This window comes from Mesitornis unicolor, unplaced genomic scaffold (assembly GCF_000695765.1).
Source record: "Mesitornis unicolor isolate BGI_N332 unplaced genomic scaffold, ASM69576v1 scaffold52366, whole genome shotgun sequence".
Classification (NCBI taxonomy): domain Eukaryota; kingdom Metazoa; phylum Chordata; class Aves; order Mesitornithiformes; family Mesitornithidae; genus Mesitornis; species Mesitornis unicolor.
In genome coordinates, this window is record NW_010189912.1 from 1 (window position 1) to 19417 (window position 19417).

The 19417-nt window shown below is 43.8% G+C and overlaps 2 protein-coding genes across 2 annotated transcripts; one reads left to right on the forward strand and one right to left on the reverse strand.

The window, feature by feature from the left end:
• Window positions 1-1037: 1037 nt before the first annotated feature.
• Window positions 1038-9526, forward strand: PTPLAD1 (protein tyrosine phosphatase-like A domain containing 1; the record flags this gene model as incomplete). Its single annotated transcript, XM_010186214.1, has 10 exons — window positions 1038-1095; window positions 1743-1816; window positions 3664-3828; window positions 4847-4898; window positions 5291-5401; window positions 6015-6142; window positions 6666-6778; window positions 7303-7409; window positions 8269-8400; window positions 8945-9526. Coding segments are annotated over 10 exons (1017 nt in total), but the record flags the coding sequence as incomplete, so codon positions are not given.
• A 2026-nt stretch (window positions 9527-11552) lies between these two features.
• VWA9 (von Willebrand factor A domain containing 9) lies at window positions 11553-18899 on the reverse strand (the record flags this gene model as incomplete). Its single annotated transcript, XM_010186215.1, has 9 exons — window positions 11553-11992; window positions 13130-13195; window positions 13549-13667; window positions 13778-13911; window positions 14166-14310; window positions 15365-15457; window positions 16751-16893; window positions 17324-17442; window positions 18744-18899. Coding segments are annotated over 9 exons (1227 nt in total), but the record flags the coding sequence as incomplete, so codon positions are not given.
• Window positions 18900-19417: the final 518 nt, after the last annotated feature.

Genomic DNA, 19417 nt, shown 5'->3' on the forward strand with positions numbered 1-19417 from the left:
GAGAGAGGGGTCCCCGCAACCCCAGGGTCCCCACAGCCATGGGGTGTCAGGTCCCTACCGCTGCCCTCGGTGTGTGCTGGGTGCCGGGCGAGTACGGATAACATCTCCCAGGTGTCGTATGCCAAAATAAATCTTGCGTCTATATAACAAAAATCCTAAGTTGGCGGTGCTCCAAACGGCACGGCTGTTTCTGGTAAAATGTGTGAAACGTCGGCCAGGCCCTTCGTGTTACTGAAATCTTGAATTGTTTAAGTTCTCTTCCCTCCAGAGACGCCCGCCGCTTCTGTGTACGTTTTCAGGAAGTCAGTGGGATGCTTGATAACGCCTGTGGTGCAAGCAACTTGTCAGTGCTGGCCAACAAAAATAAAAAAACTATCCTTCCGAACAGATCTTAAACTATTAACCTATCTATTTGAGATATTAACTGATTTTGTGGCTTGTTGATGACCAATTATATCCCAAAATTAGGTGTGTGAATAATGTGTTGTAATACAGAAGCAACAAATGTTTTTTTCAGGAGTAAAATTCAAATTACTTTCCCTGTATTTCAGCGCTATAAAGAAATCAGAATTAACTAGCGATGAGCACGTTTTAAGGCAAGGGGAAGTGGCCTCACGTTGTGCCAGAAGAGGCTTACGTTGGATATTAGGAAGAATTCTTCACCAATAGGGTTGTCAAGCACTGGAAGAGGCTGCGCAGAGCAGTGCTGGGGTCACCATCCCTGGAGGGATTTAAAAGATGGGGAGGTGTGGCACTTGGGGACTTGGCCGTGCTGGGTTAATGGTTGGACTCAATGATCTTCAAGGTTTTTTTCCAACCTACACCATTTGATTGTGTGATTCTATGACACACACCCCCCTACAAACTGCTGTGCTCCAGCGCTAGTAACAACAGCAGGTTGTATCTTATCTGATAAGAAAAAAACAAAAAACCAAACCTCCCCGTATTTAAATATCGGTGAAATTTCCGTGTGTCTCTGCTCTCCTGTCTCAGCTGAACCCCGGAGATAACTCACAGCAATTTTTCCTTTCACAAAGACCTTGTTTGCAACTGTTATCAAAGCTCTGCATCGGGAGCTAGCGCTCGATTTGAAAGGTAAAGCAGATCTCCTCCTAAAAGATGGTTTTGTTTCAGCCAGGCAGCTGCCCACTGCAGCACCATGGAGCTTGTGCCGGTTGGCTTGTCTGGGTAGCACCAAGGATGTGCTGTAGCTGGTTTTTATTTGGGCTTTTTTTCACTTACTTGGTGGTTTTAATTTGCATTGTCTAGGAAACGCTGTCTCTGTGGTGAGCCACAGCCAGGGCCATTCGATAGGGTGTCGTCACACATCGTGTTCGCTTCAGGATCAGTTTACAGCGTGGAAAGGTGGAAATTAAACTCAGCACGCAGGTTTTCAGAGCCCTTCCAGGGACAAGATCCAGGAGATGAGAGATGAACAGGGAGGGAACTCCCCGCATCGCAGCCTTTTGAGCCCCTTTTTTGGGAATCTCACACCTCCTGCCAGCGAGGACCCTTTTCCTGCACTGTGTGGAGTTGCAGCAGCTTTAGCCGTGCCTCCCAACAACTTTTTGGGCTGTTTGTGTCTTTCCTGTTACCACGTTGATTCCTCTCATCTCCCAGAAAAGCAGGGGGAAGCACTGTGAATAACCCATGACTATTTCTACATAGGAAACATCATTTGAAAGTGGGGTGCGCGGAGCTGGCAAGGACCTTCACGCTGACTGTTACTTCTTGTCTTTCAGCTCAGGGTCATGGTGCCAAAGGGGACAACATCTACGAATTTCAGATCGAGTTCCTGGAACCTGTTGAGCCTAAAGTAGGTACTTTTACTTTTCTAACTCCTGCAAAGAAAAAAGTAAAAGTAATTTTTGAAGAGTTAGACATGAAAATGGCTGTGCGTGCAGCCCACAATATGCTGTTTAGATTTTCCTGGTGACACTGTAACCACTGTGAACTAAAACCATCTGTGGCTGTCCTCTGTTCCCCGTGCTCAGCCACCATCCTGCCTCAATGCAAATCATCTCGCCAGAGATAGTGCTCATGTGGGTCAGGTTTAATAGAAACAAGGCCTTATATATAGCGTGGCTATTACACAGTGGTAATTTTTAAAAATTAATTTAAAGCAGCAACATAATGGGAGAATCTGGCAGTGGGTTGTCTGGTGCAACCCTGACTGGGGAGCAGGGGAATGCTGTGCTGTGAAGTGTCACTGTGTTGTTTTCTGGCTTATTTTGCAGCCCAACAAAAGAAAGTCAGGAAAACTTGTGCTTCTGGCTTGTGCAGATTTCTTAGGTTGCCCGTGCAGATACGTTGTGGCTCCTGTTGCAAAATCTTTTCTTAATTGCTGTTGTAGTCTGATAGCAGAGAGCTTGGCTGCAAGAGCAGCCCCACTGCTGGCGGGTGTAAAGTCTGTCTTTATCTCTTAAAGCTGTTGGGAGTACAGGAAAACTCTGGGCTCTGCTCCAGTGCAGAATTTGTGCTGCTTATTTCTGTTTGCCTGTTGGGAATAGCTGTGGTCAGACTGGGAGCTGCTGGTCACCCCTGCTGCTTCAGCAAGGGAGGACATGGCTGGAGGGTGAACTTCTAGGGTTTGTCAGGTTTCTTGTGTGGCTCCTACAAGGTATTGGGTGGCAGACAGTGAATGTTTCTTGGTTCCAGGGTCACCCATTTGTCATCTGTCCTGTAAAGCAGCAGCTGCCTGGTCCACAGTGTGGGGAGAGGCACCCACCACTGCCTGTGCTTGTCCCCAGTGCTGGCAGACACGGGCTGTGCTGGGAGCCAGGTCTGGAAGGCGAGTCCTTGCCTCTGCAGAGCAGGCTCCTTCCAAAAGTCTAGTCACTCTGAGTCACTGTGGAGGGGCTGGGAGTCTGGAAGAGGATCGACTCTCTGAGATCTGTGTAACTACAGATGGTTGGGACCAGGAGGTATTGCAGTCTAGGGTTTTCTCATTTAGCTTTGATGTGCACCATGAGTGCCACTTGCTGGTGCCAGGATTGCCACCGGCGAGAAATGGAGCCTGTGACAGGCAAGGGCCAGGCGTCAGTAGCTGTAAATCAAGCTGCAACCTTCAGATGTCCTAGGAGCATCCAGATAGCCTTGACAGAGCAGTGCTGGTGTAACACACACAGTTGAGAATGCAGTTCATGGCTCTTCTGCATCAGCTTCGGCTGGTTTCAGAGGCAGCCCCATGCAGAGTCCATCAGCTCGCTGCGGTCTCCAGGTGTTCCTTAAGGTTTTTCGTTCTTGCTCTCGCTGTACCAGATATCATGTGGGGTCCCCTATTTTGGACAGGGACCTGTGGCTGATGGTAGTGTTAGTTTTACCACTGGCTAGAGGAAGCAAGTGTCTTTCATGCATGAAGATCATGGTTTCTGCCTAGGAAGGCTAGCGCCAGGGTTTGGGCCAGGTCTTTGTGGTGGGATGCCATGGTGCTGTGCAGTTCGGGCAGGCTTTCAAGCTGCTTATCAAGTCCTGCAGCCATCACAGTTGTCGTCTTCAACCGGGCTGCCCTTTGCTTCCATGTGTTGGGTGGCAGAGAGATGCTTGTGCTGCTGCAGTCCATGTCATCCCTGCCTCCTTGGTGAGGAGAGCTTGGGTATCAACTCAATCTCAGAGCTTGTTTCTTGCACTTTAGCTGATATATGCTTCTGTGTCTGCCCTCAGCCTGTATGCAGGGTGACTCAAAGGCAGCTGAACATCACTGTGCAGAAAAAAGAGAGTAACTGGTGGGAGAGACTCACCAAGCAAGAGAAGCGCCCGCTCTTCCTAGCTCCTGACTTTGACCGCTGGTTAGATGAATCGGATGCTGAAATGGAGCTGAAGGAGAAGGTCAGTCCCGTGGGCACGTGTGGTTTGTGCTGCCAGCTACAAAGCAAGGGTTGCTGTTCACCTGCACGTGAACTCGTGTTCTTCACTTACCTGGAGCTGTGTGGCATGCTGATTGTGGCTGCTATTTCATGCAGATCCCACGTAGGATTGGTTAAATGGCTCAGATTGTAAGCAGGACTTCAGAAATGGGCACACTTCAGGCTAGGAAGAGTAGCAGTGTGAATCTGAAATGTCATTGTGTGCTAGCTCAGCACTGGCCAGGGTCTGTAACCGAAGGTTTGCAACCCCTCACCCTACACCTTCGCAGCCCCGTGTCCTGATCCATACGAGGATTGGATCAATGTGGCATCCAGATCCCAGAGATGCCAGTCCCTTGTGTTACTTGTCTGGAAAGCAGGGATTTCTGAGGCTTTCCACAGCCACCGTGCTGGCCCTGCCAGTGCATTCCCACCATCTGGTAACCTTGAGCAGCTTACTGCAGCAGGGAGGTGAAGGACCAACCTGGAAAAGGCTTGAACAGACCACATTTCTGTAAATCTACTTTACAACAAAGGCTGCCCTGTTCCCCTCCTCAGCCACCGAGCTTAGCGCAGAGGAGAAGGGGCCGCTGCAATGGCAGGAGCCAGAAAGCAGCGGTGAAGAGTGCAGAGAGCCTGGGCTGGATGGTCTCAGTTCCCTTCAGGTTGCTGGTGGGTCGTGAAATATTTTAAGGAATAGCTGTAAGAAACAGTAATAACTGGGAATTAACACAGAGAACAGCAGGCTTTTTCAGCAGAAGCATCTAATTACTAGAATAAAATACATAGCGAAGGCAGGATAACTAGTTAACACCCTCTAGCTTTTAATGTGCCTTAATTTCTGGATGATTCATGTGCTGTTTTATGCAGGTGAAAACGTAAACCCACTAGCAACTGGCTGCCTAGCCGTGTTTTAAACCCACTAGCTTTGCAGTAGTATAGTTTACAAATCACTTGCTAATTACAGTAACAGTCTTTAAAACCTTATCCTTCATCTTAAGGAAGAAGAAAAGATTAACAAAATGAAAATAGAATCCAGAGTCCCAAAAGACCGTAAGTAACTGTACCTTTGTAGTGTGTAAGGTGGGGGTTAGAAAGCTGCTGTCGCTCCCTTATGCGAACCTCGGCTCTTTCAAAGCAATTTTGACTGGCTTGGTGCATCTTGGAGGGGAATCTTTGTATTGTGAGCTGTTTAGAAATGTAATAAAAACAGACTGCAGTTTCCAAGGAATTTAAAAAATCTGACTAGCAAGAACTGAGTTGTAGCAGCTGATGAAAAAGCAGGCAGAACCCACCGTGCAGGCAGCAACCCTTTTATCGCCATCGACAGCTTCCCCTTTTCTTGGAAGCTTTATTCTCGTAGAAAGCCTGGTTTGCTGCTGTACTCTTTGCAGAAGTGTTGCCGTTGTACTCTGCTCACCTGATGTGTTTGTTACTGATTTTAGCTTTCAGACACCTGAAGAAGGGATACTTAATCATGTATAATCTTGTACAGTTTTTGGGATTCTCTTGGATTTTTGTGAACATGACAGTACGACTGTTCATCTTAGGAAAAGGCAAGTAATAAGCACTATTTTATTTACATTGGGGGTTTTGTTTTTGTTTTGTGGTGTTTTCTATACTTTCTAAAGAGTGAAATCTAAAGGAAGACGTATTTAGGAAACAAAACCATAAATGCATCACCGAAGAGCACAACAAAAGCCTCTCAAAAGCCATCACAATGTCAAGGATAGGAAAATACTTTCCTCTTGTAAATCACAACTGCGTGTTCTGATCAATGATACTTGTACTCTGCCGAGATTACTTCTAAAGAAATCAGTTGGAGCAAAATGTCTCGCTCACTGCCATGTTAGTATTTCTGAAAATGAGCTTTGTTTTTGAAGCAAGGACAATTAATTCTGTTGATATACAGCGCTATTGCTTTTTCTTGTAATTACTGAAGTAGCTCTTGATCCTTTTGTGTGCAAAACAGAGCACTCGAGCACTGTTTCTGGCCCAACTGCTGTTACTTCATGATAAAGCCTATAAGGAAGTTACATAATTAAGCATAATGGGTTTTTTTTTCCCCAAATACAACTAGAGTCCTGTTACCGAAAGCTGTGCTGCTGCGCCAGCTTCCCCAATGAGGAAATTCATTTGTTCTCTAAAATGGTTTGCTGTGTTTTACAGATTCCTTCTATGATACATTTCACACCATTTCTGACATGATGTATTTCTGTCAGACCCTGGCATTAATGGAGATCATGAATTCCCTAATAGGACTTGTCAGGTCGCCTCTGCTACCTGCTGTACTGCAGGTAATATTTTAAGATTCTTTTCCTTGCTCTCCCCATGTTCAAAGTGAATCTGTATTTTACACAAGTGTTGAGATTCCTAAAATAAGTCATCCAACCTCGCTGGCACTGGACTAGAGAATATATTAATCAGAAAGCAGGAATTTGTGCTTCCCAGGCTTAGCTGTGGCAGGCTGTCTGCTTCCATCTCCTAGGTGAGGTACTCCAGAACAGCAAAAACAAGAAGCAGCTGATGAAAAGTACATGATTTTGAGTTGGTTCCAGTGCCCTTTTTATCCTGGTTGTGGTGGTTGTGCACAAAATGAGGGTAGATGATACAAGACAGTGTCCCTGGATTGCACCTAAATGCAGAGCAAAATGCACGCTCATCAGAAGCAGGTCACAGCTCGGCTGCAGAGTGCGTTCTGTGCTCAGCGTAAGTTTCAGGCATGAAGATTAGACATCCTGTGTGGTTTCTGACAGCAGGACTCGCTCTTGCTTTTGATGAAGAGTGTTGACTGTTCCTTAATCTGTTTTTCTTAAACAGATATTTGGAAGAAACTTTATTTTGTTTGTTATCCTTGGAAGTTTAGAGGAAATGCAGAGCAAGCCTGTGGTGTTCTTCATATTTTATTTCTGGAGTATCATCGAGCTGTTCAGGTTTGTGGGATTTTTCTTCATGTACAGAATGACGTGGTTGTTCCTAAGAACTCTTTAAAGATTTCAATCCTTGTACCTGTTGAAAGAATGCATTGGCCCCAGAGAGTAAAATCTCCTTCAGCATGGATTGTTGCAGCCTTCTGAGGTTGCTCCATCTGCCAAAAGCTGGGACACAGCTGGAGTCTGAAAACAATGCTGCCCTGAACCTAGGGAAACCTGTAGGTTTTTTCCCTCAGGGTCCTATTGCTTTGAATTTCCACTGTCAAGTGAGTTGCGCTATGCTGTTTCTCTTTCAAAAGAAGTCTTTTGAAAGGTTTATTTTAAATTTGAAAGCCAGGGAGTTGCATTCCTCCACATGGCCAGAATAATAGCATTAGTTCTGTAAACTGCCAAATAAAGGGGTGTCCATCGTGATCCGTTCTTGTCTGATTTGGGAAATCTGTTGACTATACAGCATGTATATGCAAGACTAATTCTACCAGCAGCTTCCATTTGAAACACTGTTTCTTCTGAACTGGCTGTAGGTATCCGTATTACATGCTTTCATGCATCGGTATTGAGTGGAAACCACTAACCTGGCTCCGTTACAGTACCTGGATCCCTCTGTACCCTTTAGGAGGCTTGGCAGAAGGTAAGTCCAAAAAAGACAATTTAATAAGCAGTGAAGCTAAAGTTGAGAAATAACTCGATGTTTTGTGTGACTGCTGGACTAAAAAAATAATATAATAGGACAACAGATAAGTAGACATTTGCTTTTGTTGAACCAAATGTAAGCATCTCGCTTGGGCTCACACCAGCTCACAGATCTTGACATTACCTTGTGAATCATTGCACAGGGCAGGCAGGGTTGATTCTTCCTCTGACAGCAGCGTAACCTGTCCTGAGGTAGGGCTCTGTACCCCTTCTGCTTGGAGAGCGACTGCTCCATGGAAGAAGCAGGCACCCAGGGCTCTTGCTGGAGCCCCTCTAGGTGTGAGGTGCCTTACAGTGACATTTTCTGTCTTAACAGGTCTGGATTATTTTTATTTTTTCCTTATTTAAGAAGCTTATCACCACTCCGCTTCTGGCTGTAAGAAATGTGTTGTGATCATACCTGTCAGAACCTGTTTATGAGCCAAGAGTAGGCACGGGCATTGCCCAAGCACAGGACAGACGATGCCTGTTTCATTGCCGCGGGCATTTCTGCATGGTAAACACTGCTGGCATAATAGAAATATAATATATAATGTAATCCTGCTGTCAGCAGGCTACTGCTGTGGGTGAGAACAGTGTCTCACCAGGCAAGCTACTGTGCTTAGACTTCCACAGCTGAACTGCCTCAGGGTGCTGCTCTCCATCAGCCTGCACATTTAAAAAAAAACAGCTTTAAAAAATCAGTATAATTAATGAGAGCTAGCAAACAAGAAGGGAATATCCTGAAAAAGTTGGTGTGGGCAGGGAAATTGTCTATTTTATCTGTGTTTGGTAATGATAGTGCTTTCTGCTTTCAGCTGTCTGTATCGTTCAGTCCATTCCAATCTTCAGTGAAACAGGGAAATTTAGTCTGGGATTGCCAAACCCACTGAACGTCACAATCCAGTTCTCATTTTTGCTTCAACTATACCTTATAGCCTTGTTTTTAGGTAAGAGACTTAAATGTGTTTCTCACTGTTGAATTAATAAAGGCAGTTTCCTCTGAATAAATGTATTTTTCAAAGAAAATTAAATTCCTGCATCTTGGGGATCATGGCAACACAAATTTGCTTGAGATTAAGCATTATCCTCATTGCTTGCTGATGTAAATTTGTCAGTGATGGAGGGAACACACCTGCAGTTAGCACTAGTTAGCTCCCCTAAGAAAGAGACCTCGATAACAAAATAGCAGCATTATCTACTTGGGTTAAAAGAATAATTTTTACGTGGATTTATACGTATTTTCACCTTTTACGTGGTATTTGAGCTTTGGAATGATTTAGTGGATATCTAAACATAGTTTCAGATTAGAGCAATGTTTAACTAAACTACATTGTAATCACTAATGCAACATGAAGTCCTGTTTTTCCAGTATAAAAGGCTCTTAAACCATGGCTCTTTTTGTGTAGTTTATTTTGTTGTTGTTTTAAACGTGATACAGCTATCTAGCATTACAAAAATACAGTAATGGCCTACCTAAACACTCTATTTCAGGGGTATTTGTCAACTTCCGTCATCTCTACAAGCAAAGGAAACAGCACCTTGGACCAAAGAAGAGGAAGATGAAGTAAAGGAGGACTGCAATGCTTTCTTACCTGACTTCTCTCGATGACAAGATAAGCCTCTAATTCTTAACGGTTTTACCCACTGTATTGTAAAGAATTTTTGTAAAATGGAATGATCACGCTAGACTTCATGATTTCGTAGTGAATTCAGGTAACATTCCCACGCACTGTATTTTGTTCCCTTTCAATCATGTATGCATGGCGTTTACCACTGAACAGTAACATTTAAACTTGTATCCTGTCAACTACCACGTTAGAAAGAAATCCTATTATCTGCATATAATGTGCTTATCAACAGTGGAGCAGCACTACATAGAAATAGTGTTTATCTTTTAATTGGCTATTTGCTCTTTCGATACTGCATGCAGATAGGGCTTCTGATGCTGGGACATCCTGTTAGCTGGCCCATGCTGTTCCTGGGGTGCATCCTGGTGGCAGGAGGAGCACGGCCTGAGACCACTGGCAGCAGTGTTGGGGTGTTTATTGATGGTTGGAGTAAATTTGCTCAGCACTTCACCCCTATTTTCTTCTGCAGCACACCGATGCGGCAGAATTAAAACTGGAAGTTGCTAATGTCGATTTAAATGCTAGCAACTCAGCCTGTTTCTAGTTCAGCCTTAACAGAACAGGAGCGCTGTGTGGATCCTAGCACTCCTGTAGCAACACATCTTACCCAGTCATTAGGGAGAGGAAGCTGCCACTCTCTGACGTGGTCAGAAACACTTTCAGGTGTTTCTGCAAGCACTGAAACATAACAGAACAGGGAAATGTAGGTACCAGCTTTCTCCTCACATGTGAGCAAACCCCACCAGAACTTCATCCCAGCCATGCAAAGGGAAAATGGGAAAACTGTCACAGGAGACCAGAGCTGCTCTGATCATTCCTGGGCTGTAGCTCCTGTATTCATAGCCTTCGGAAAGGCAGTCAGGATTGCTTTTCTGCTTAAACTTAGGAGTGCAGCTGAGGATTTGGTGTATGTGCTTTGTGGGATGGAGTAGTGGGGCAGATAAATCATGTGCTACTTTGACAGCACTTACCAAATCTCAGTGAGGGAGATCCACACAGGGTGTGAAGGGACCCTTTCCTCTGTGCTTGCTTTAAGCAACAGCAGCAACAAAAAGAGAAGTTCCCTCCCCATTCCAGGTTGTTACTGTCTCACCTGGAAACCTTTATTTCACTTGATTTTATTTCAGCGTGCCGTTCTTCACACCTAGCCTGCTGTAGTTAATCCAGATCTTGCTGGCCTCCCTAATCCAGTTTAGAAAACGTACAACAAGTTTGCTCCGAGCTGTGCCGTGGTTCTGAACAGGCTGCTTCACAACAACTGCCACTGCCCCCAGGGCAACGCAGAGCAACCCAGAACTGGCACTGAAGTTGAGATTAGCTTAGTGCCGTGTTCCTATTTATCTTTTTCTCTACTGTAAAACAATATGAATCCTTTGGAAAATGATTTCCTAGATTAAAGGTAACAAACAGCTTACTGTTTGTGATACGGACCCAGTGATTGTAACTGGAAAGGAAGGGAAGTAGTGTTTTATGGAGATTTTAACAAAGAGCTGGTCTGAGCTCCACGCTGCATTTCACAAACGTGTTCTGTCAACAAGAGGAATGAGGCAACTTCTCCTTAGGGGATACCTGAGGCTCACAGAGGAGAGCACAGCTTGCTTTACTCAGAAGAGCTGAGCATTATTACGCACTTAATATTCCTCTATAGCGCACACTGAACCCATGTTTGCAGTATGTCAGAGGACTGAATTAGCTGATGGAACAGCAAGGATCACTTTCATACTTTACTTTCTCTACTGGGCATTTAAACTTCTGTTATGAAATCCATATGTATTCATACATGATATTTCTCCGTGAAATAGTGGTACCTAGTGCAAGCTGTCATGGAGCGTACACTACTGAATTTTAGTCCTTCTGAAAGAATGTGTTTCTATTAATAAAGATGATTTACAACCAAATTTTGCTTTACTTCACTTGTTTGTTCTTTCCCTGAATGTGAAAAAGTTGTGTGATTTATTATTTAACTCTTGTGATAAACAGCTGGGAGCCGAGCCTTCACCAGGTCAATGTTTCAGGCCACACAGTCTGGTTGCTATGAAAGTGGAACAAATCCAACTTCAGTTTTCATGAAGAATGACTATTTATTAATGTTACACAAATAAAAAAAACCTTGTCTCACAAGATTAAGTTGCTTTCACAAGCATAAGGGCTGCAATGCCAGTGATAACTCTCATTACGCAGCACAGACTGGCTTTCAACATGGGCATAAAATGAATGACACCACCCTGAAATGAGCTGGGTATCTGATCTTGCACAGTGATTCACAGATGGTTGCTTTGGACTAATCAGACTGGTGTAAAAGTGTAGTAGCTGCCTTGTAGGATACTTTAACCGGTGAGTTCAGTTATGTAGTAACCACATTCTGGGGAGGCCAAAAGCCACCAGCAGCCTGCTGCCGATGATGGCATTTTTCTTTCCTCACTCTACTGAATAACTTACACCCATTGAGTTTGGGACACCTCCCACAGTTTCCAGCTCTGACTAAAGCCACCACAAACTAGCTACATTTATCTGGAGAGCTCTGATGCAGGTAAGGGAACCTGTTTGGATAAAAAAGTTCTCCAAACAGTAATTAAACAGGCCCTAGAAAGTAAACAGGACAAGAAAATTGGAACCACTTGTCCTTAAAAAAAAATCTACAGTTCCCAAAACAGAGAGTTCACAATCTTTCAGCACCGCTCCCGGAAAAGTCTGTCTGCAGCGGGGCAATGTTGTGATCATAGGCAGCGTACTCCGACGCTCCGGTACTCGCCACTTTGAGCTGCTGGGCAGCGTGGGTGAGCTGAAACGCCGCGTCGGGATGAGCCGTGTCGGGGAGGAGGGTGCACTCCCGCTCCAGCATGTCTGCCACACCTTTCAGGAGGTCCAGAAAGCCAAAGGCCAGCGCTGCCTTTCGTAAACGATTGAGTTCCTGCAAAGAAGGAAAACCCCTTTTAAAAAATCACTGGCCCAGGCTGCCCAGAGAGGTTTTGGAGTCTCCTTCTCTGCAGACATTCAAAACCCGCCTGGACGCCTTCCTGTGTAACCTCATCTGGGTGTTCCTGCTCCGGCAGGGGGATTGGACTGGATGAGCTTTGGAGGTCCCTTCCAATCCCTGACGTTCTGGGATTCTGTGATTCTGTAATGTGGTTTTTCTTCTTTTTTTTTTCCCAATGGCAAGCTTATGCACTTAAAATAAGCCGAGGGATCGGTACAGCTGCTGGAAACTGCCCAGCTGATCATGAGATTAAAAATGCTGCAGGCTGAAGATGACAGTGGCACAACTAAACACTTGGTTTCCCTTGATCCCTTTCTATAAATCTCCACTGCTCCTTTTCCCCTTTTGCACATTCAGCCGCTGTATCTGCCTGCCTTGTCTGTGTCCCAGCTGGGGGAGCCTCCAACTTAGGCTTCATTGACTCCTGCCTTTAACCACAGCATCCAGCAAAATGTGTGTGTGTATATATATATAAAATATTTTCAATTTTCTTCACTATAAACTGAGAAGCACTTAAGTGCATTTAGGCAGGGTATTCATTCTTGTAGTCTCCAAGGGCTACAATCATAAACTGCTTCAGCACTAAGCTTACAAGAGGAACAACAGCTACCTCCAGCTATACTCTGCCTTATGATTATTACAGTGTGGCCAGATGTGCCTGGAATTTTGTCTTTCTCTGCTTTAGTTGTAGAAAAAATGTAGGAGGTGTTTTCAGGCTCACAATGCCATTTTTGTCTTATTCCTCTCTGATCCCTCAAGTTTATCTCTGACTGGACAGCAGCATAAGATCTGCAAAGAAGTTCACCATGGCAGTAGGAGGGATCATGAGGGGCACCTGAAAACGTGACACATCCATGCCACACTGCCAGGGAATGTGGTGGCAAGACCAGGCCCCCTTGTCTCACCTTACCTGCTCTGTAAAATGGACACGAGATTTCTCCTTTACAGAACCACGTAGAGCCCAAGAAGTGTGCACAGAAAACCCCCCAGACACACACAGTGTGTGCTCCTCTGCTAAACGCACCGCTGTCGCTGTGGATCAAACTTGTGCCGGCCTGAAACGTTACTCACTTTATAGAAGGTCTGAGTTTTTTCAGGGAGTTTCCTTGCATTTCTCAAGATCTTCTGTACATCTGTCTGCAGACAAGAAAAAAATAATCTTGGCAACTGCTGGGAAAGCTGCAGGAAAAACCCCTTTAACTATGTATTGATAAATTATCCTGACCATTGACGAGGCTGCAGCTCACAAAGGCTGAAACATAAGCGGTAATTATACTAAATCAAATAAACCAAGCCAGATGCTACACTGGAGACACAGCTTTCATTAAACAAGCTATGCTTTCTGATTGCACTTCAATCATGACATTTTAAAGAGGCAGTGCTTATAATAATGAAAGAAAAGCAATAAAGCAATTACACTAAACGGACAAGACACAGACTCCACTTTGCTGATCAAAGTAAAGCATCGAGTCCAAAACCTGCATCGTTACCTGGAGGCCACTTGGTTTAATCCACACGGTCACATTCTGTGCATAGCTGCGCTTGTTTTTGGGTTGCAAGGGGAAAGGGCTCTTATTGTCATCCTCTCCATAAGGGTTTTCTTTTGCATCTGGTGAGTGGGGGAGAAAACACAAAGTCGTTAACACCTCTGACTCGGCAAGGCCATTCACACAAGCAAGCACTGAAGGTGTCAGTTACTCAAATGAGCGTGACCGGTACCTGAAATGGGTCCGAGCTGTGCCATCTTCCCCAGCCACGGCAGGGGCTCAGGACCGGGTTCAAAGAGGGACATCATGAGGTTTGATTTCTTCTTGCTGTCAGCTTGTGAGTAGAGCATTCCATACCACTCTGGCCTATCGAAAAGAGCAAATCCCAAAGGCTGAAAATCTTCCCTTCCTCTTTGCCTAGCGTCTGCATCCCTCCCACTGTGTGGAGGCTCACCACGTACAATTTATACTGGCAGCAACATATCCACAATTAAAAACCCCCAGTTACGTCTAGCGGTGCAGAGTTCTGTACAGAATACAGATCTAAATAAGCATAACTTATAAATAAAGCATAAATGAGCAAAGGAAGAGATTTTTCAGGCAGGCGTCCAGCTCCATACCCCAACTGGACGACAGCCACCATGCCTTCCACTTTCAGGCTGCCATGCAATAAAACACAGAAATTGGGGATTTTCCCAGCAATCTGATTAGCTGAATTCTCATCTTCGGTGTCATCTGCGATCCCAGGTCCCACCTCATCGCCCTCTGGGGAAGAATAAAAGCAACCAAAGAGACAACGTGAGAATGAACTCAAACACTAGTGCCATTTCCTTGACACCACCCTGAATTTGCTGCTATGCAGGAGTTAATTAATACTTCAGTAGAACAAACAGCTGCTAAATGAACTGTTTGGGCACAGTGGCACTATAATGTTATATAAATTTGCCACTGCATTCTACCCACGAAACAGAGTTACCAAAAGACTGCAAATAAAACTTCAGCTTTGAAGAACCTAGAAGTGAAATGAAACGGCACCACGAGTCTGACAACAAATACACATCTACTTCTGAGCCAAAAGCATCCTGAATTTCAAGTCCTCTCCTATGCAATTTGTGGTCTTTATGAGAAACTTACTGTGTTTTAGCAGCTGGGATACAGCTGTGATTTAACTGCTAACTTCTTCTAAGGTGAAAGGCCTAGCAGGATGAGTGTTAATACAAATATGAAAGCATATCTGGAGCTTTTCCTCTTCTTTACCAAGACAAATCTCACTTTCTCTTTGCTCCACTCCAAGGCCACGACAAAAGGAAAGGGGAAGTTGTTGTTTTTCACAGCCTGATGTGCACAAGTAGCTGCAAGTCAGCAATAGGCTTAACTACCCTCAAAGCCTACACCAGTCACTTGTATAGGTACATATATATATATAAATGAGCAGCAATTAATGCTCAATTTGAACCAAGCACTCTAGTTGTGATTAAGATCAGATTTTTCACAACAAACCAATTAGATGCAGGCATTAAGCATTCATCTTCCAGCACCTATTTCATGGCCCATAACTATTTTTAGCTTTAAGTTTCACATGTCCTATTAGCAATGCTATAAAGCCACTGTTCCCTCTATTAACTTTCTGAAGAATGCAGTATTGAAAAAAAAAGAGCTTGTGTTCAAGGGTTTCATTTTAAAGTAACCACACATAAGTGTCTTTAGAGACATCTGGCATTTAGACAAAGCATAAACTTGTGCTTCTAGTCTAAGCCACCACAGGCATTACAAGGGAAGCTTAAAGCAGTTTTCGCTAAAGGAAACAAAACTTGCTCACCTCTGTTAAGTGCAATGGGCAGCACCAAGTGTCTGGACAAGACAGGAGGGCTAGAAATGTCAGCTATATCTACAAACCCAACGATCTCTAGATCTGTGGGGAGACAACAGGTTTAAGTCAGATTTGAAAATAGCTGAAATGTATTCAGAGTCAATTTAAGATTCTAAGTTTTCTGAAGCAATGAGTAGAGGTAGCACAACAGAGCCCCAACCACGACTGGGGTACACAAACGTTCATACATAATAACCTCAACACTTTACTATGGGAACATAACTTTCCTCAACACTTTACTATGGGAACATAACTTTCCTCACACACTGCTGTCCATTTGTGCTGCTAGACAAAAAAGGAATCGTGCACATTGGTTTTTTGGGTTCATGCCTCAGCCATGTGAAGGTTTTGGTGTGTGGTTCAGGACTAACCTCTACCCAGCTCCACACTGGCAGAGGTGCTGAGAGTACCTGCTTTGTAAATGTAGAAATCCAGTGTGTTTCCAACCCATACTGCAGCTGGAACTGGGAGCAGAGTCTTCTCCTTGACTGTCCAAGCAAAGGACCTGGCCCAAAGGCAATTCAGTTGATTCTTCTCACAGCTGAGCAACAAACACTTGACTAAAGCCATGGAGGAATTCAGGGGCTGAGCACACCATACACTGCATTTTAATGCACAGAACAAAATCTCCTTCATGCCAAATTCCCATTTTTGGAATGATAGGAGGAACTCTAAGCCTGAATGCAACACAAAGCCTCCCTCGTCAAGTAACACTGCATGCTCTTCTTCTTTGCTCTTGCTATTTTGGTACAGATGCACTCATTCCTATTTAAACAGTACACAGCTACAAATAAGTGATCACACCCTAAATGAGAAATGCTTTTTCTCTTGCAGATTTTAAAAAACCCAAACAAACAAACAAACAAATCAAGGCAATCTTGGTGGCAGTAATTTATGATGCTAAATTTTGATGCTCCAGTTCAAACGTAATTCTTCAGGCAAAGCAGTGAAGTTCAGTGTATTCTCTCCAAGAAGTGTGCCTAGGAATCTGCAAGTCACAGGCAGGGGCTATCTACAGATTACTCGCAGTTTATGGGTGTAGTGTCTCCAAAACACCTCTCCCATTCTCCATGAAGCTGATGAGGGTATTCACAAAAAGCAGTCCATGGCTGTCTTCCACAGTCCTTGTCCCTAGAAATTGTCACCCTGAGCTTTGAAAGTGCCTCTACCCTGAAACAGGATCACATTCTTGTGCTACATACACCAAAAAACAGTCAGCGATTGGTCCTTGCAGAGAGAAAGTGGATGGAACAGTAACTATACAGGATAAGAGGTGGTAGTGAAAAGGTAGAAATCAAATGGATTGAAGTAAAAAAGCAATCAAAGATTTGTTACCTGTATTAATTGCTTTAGGGATGGGGTCTATTTCCTCATCTATAATGAAAGGTTCTGGTCTGGGAAATACTTGCACGTCAGATGTTAAGTGGCCACACTTGAGAACAGCATGGAATGGTGTGTAAGCCAGGTCTATCAGCTTCCTGGAACAGGATCAGTTATTAAGGAACACAGAATACAGATCAAACAAGAACAGTTTGTCTAAAGCTCACTAACTGAGCTCTGCCAACTCTTTTTTAATTTCTACAGTTAATAGTTCCAGCATTGCTACATCACAAAAGAAAGGTGCATATAATCACACTGATAGCAAACTAATAATAACTGTGGAAATTAGTATCTTCCATCTGCCAATTGTAAACAGATGCTATGGCTTGTTACAGAATTATTACAATAAATATTGACCTTAACCAGTGGAGGTCAAGACAAACACACAGTTAACAAGACCATAAACTAAAAGCCAAAAAAGGTTAATTCGAACACCCCATATAATCAGATTTCTTGTTATATTTGATTTCTTTTACAGATGCTATCTGGAAACCTTCACAAAGGCACATCATTTACAAGTCTACTAACCCAAACATCGACTGCACGTTCTTCAGGCAAAGGGGTCCATCGATGGTGAAAATCTGACCTTCCCCGTTGTTCAGGTCTATGAGCCGCTCCAGGCAGTCTAAGGAATCTGTGCTTTGAAGCTGTAAAAGAACAAAGTGAAATGGTTTTGTTAGTTTTCTTTGTATTAACCAGTACGTGTTCAGAAGACAAACACAACCCAGCAAAAAGCATCTGACTGGATGCTATCGTGATTTTTTGTTATCTCCCTCCTTTCGGAATAAACCAACATTTTGGGTCTCCCAGGAAATGTACTCCTCACGTTGCATTTATATCAGAGCAGATGCAGCATCTGGCCTAGTAACAAATAATCACAGAATATCTCCAGTTGGAAGGGACCCATAAGGATCACCGAGTCCAACTCCCAGCACCTTGCTTTATCGCGTTAATTATGCTGCAGAAGCAGGTTCAAGGAACCAAAAAGCCCAGAAGCTCCCAGTTTTCAAAAGCACAGGGATGCCTTAACTGCTACAACATTTCATTGGTAATGTCAAGTCTCCAGCTCCTTCAGAATAATGTCATTTTTTAGGAAGGAAGGCAGATATAATTCTTTTTGAGAAGTTCTCAGAGAATGGTTGTGAAAGCACCTAAACTTATCAGTAATAGCAGATTTATTTAAAACATTCTCCCAGTTATTCTGATATGTAAACAATGCTTCAATCCATCAGCTTAATCAAGAGGATCATCCTTGGTAGAGACCTTGAAGCTGAAATATCCATTGTGTGTCCAAGTAGAAAATCCTTCTGCGATGGACAGAAGAACACGGGTGTCAAGTCAAAAGCAATGCTATCAATAAAACCTAACCTAAGGAACTTTAGTCTGTACAGGCGTCTTTTTAAACACTTTTTTATTCAACAGAATTCTACCTATTTTGAAGATTTTTAAAGCTGGTATTGAGATTTTCAAAGGTACCTAAAGAGAAAGAAAATGGTCACCTTTCCTTCAAAACTAAGGGCTTGAACACTGGCTTGGAGACTTCAGAATTTTGCTCACTCACAATTCTACATAAAGCTATTGTTGCTTTTTAAGTGCTGAGCATCTTTGCAATAGAAATAAGTTATTCAAGAATTTAACTGTAGAAAAGCCCCCAAAAGCATTCAGTGTGATTGTTGCAGTAAAGGTAATAATATAAACAAATACATTAAAATTGCGTATTTCTCAGGGAGAAACTGATGTGATTTCTAAAGATTATGATGATAAAGCAATGGTAGTAGATAATAACAGTGCAATAATAAACTTTTTACAAGATACTACAGCCAAATTTCACCAACAATCTAATGCTAAGCACAAGAACAAAGTACATTTTGTGCTGACCTGATCATTACTTCAGAGAAGACTGATAATTATCCAAGGCAACAAAGAAGGAATGTGTTAAAGACATCACCTCTTCCAGATTGGCCATGCACATGACGTACAGCTTGGAGGGGAACGGGAAGGGCAGTGGAAATCGGTTGCTGTCACTCCGCTGGTTGTGAGTGGCCAGTGAGTGCCGCAGGGAGCCTCTGCCGATGCCCAAGCAGCCGTCGGTGACGAGGACAACCTTGAGCAAAAGAGGATAAATGAGCGTTTCCGTGATGAGACACGTTTCTGTCTGCAGAGGGCAACGACGCACCAGCACATCTCAGCAGCCTTCCCAGCAGCATGCACTTCTACACTGAAAATCCCTGCGCGCACAGGGCTTTTCCGCGCTGAGCTGGGGAGGGATTTGCAAGTTAAATTTCCAGAAACAAGTACATAAAGGAGAAACTGAAGATTTCACCACTGCGTTTTATGTAATGCTCACATTTTGCAAGAGAACTACTGAAGTAAAAATATTTTCCAATCAGTTGCACGTCCCAAGTTGCTCCTTGTGGAAATCTGCAGTAACAGGTTACACTGAATAAAGGAACTATCTGCACTCAGCTGAGACCCAGTCATCTCCAGAGCAGTAAAGCAGCTGCTCCTTCAACACTGCACAGCAACAGCAGGCATTCTTTTTAGCTGACAGGTAAGGAAAATCAAATCCAATTGAAATTCAATGTATATCTGCTACATCCGTGGCTGGAAAGCTGCCTGGAG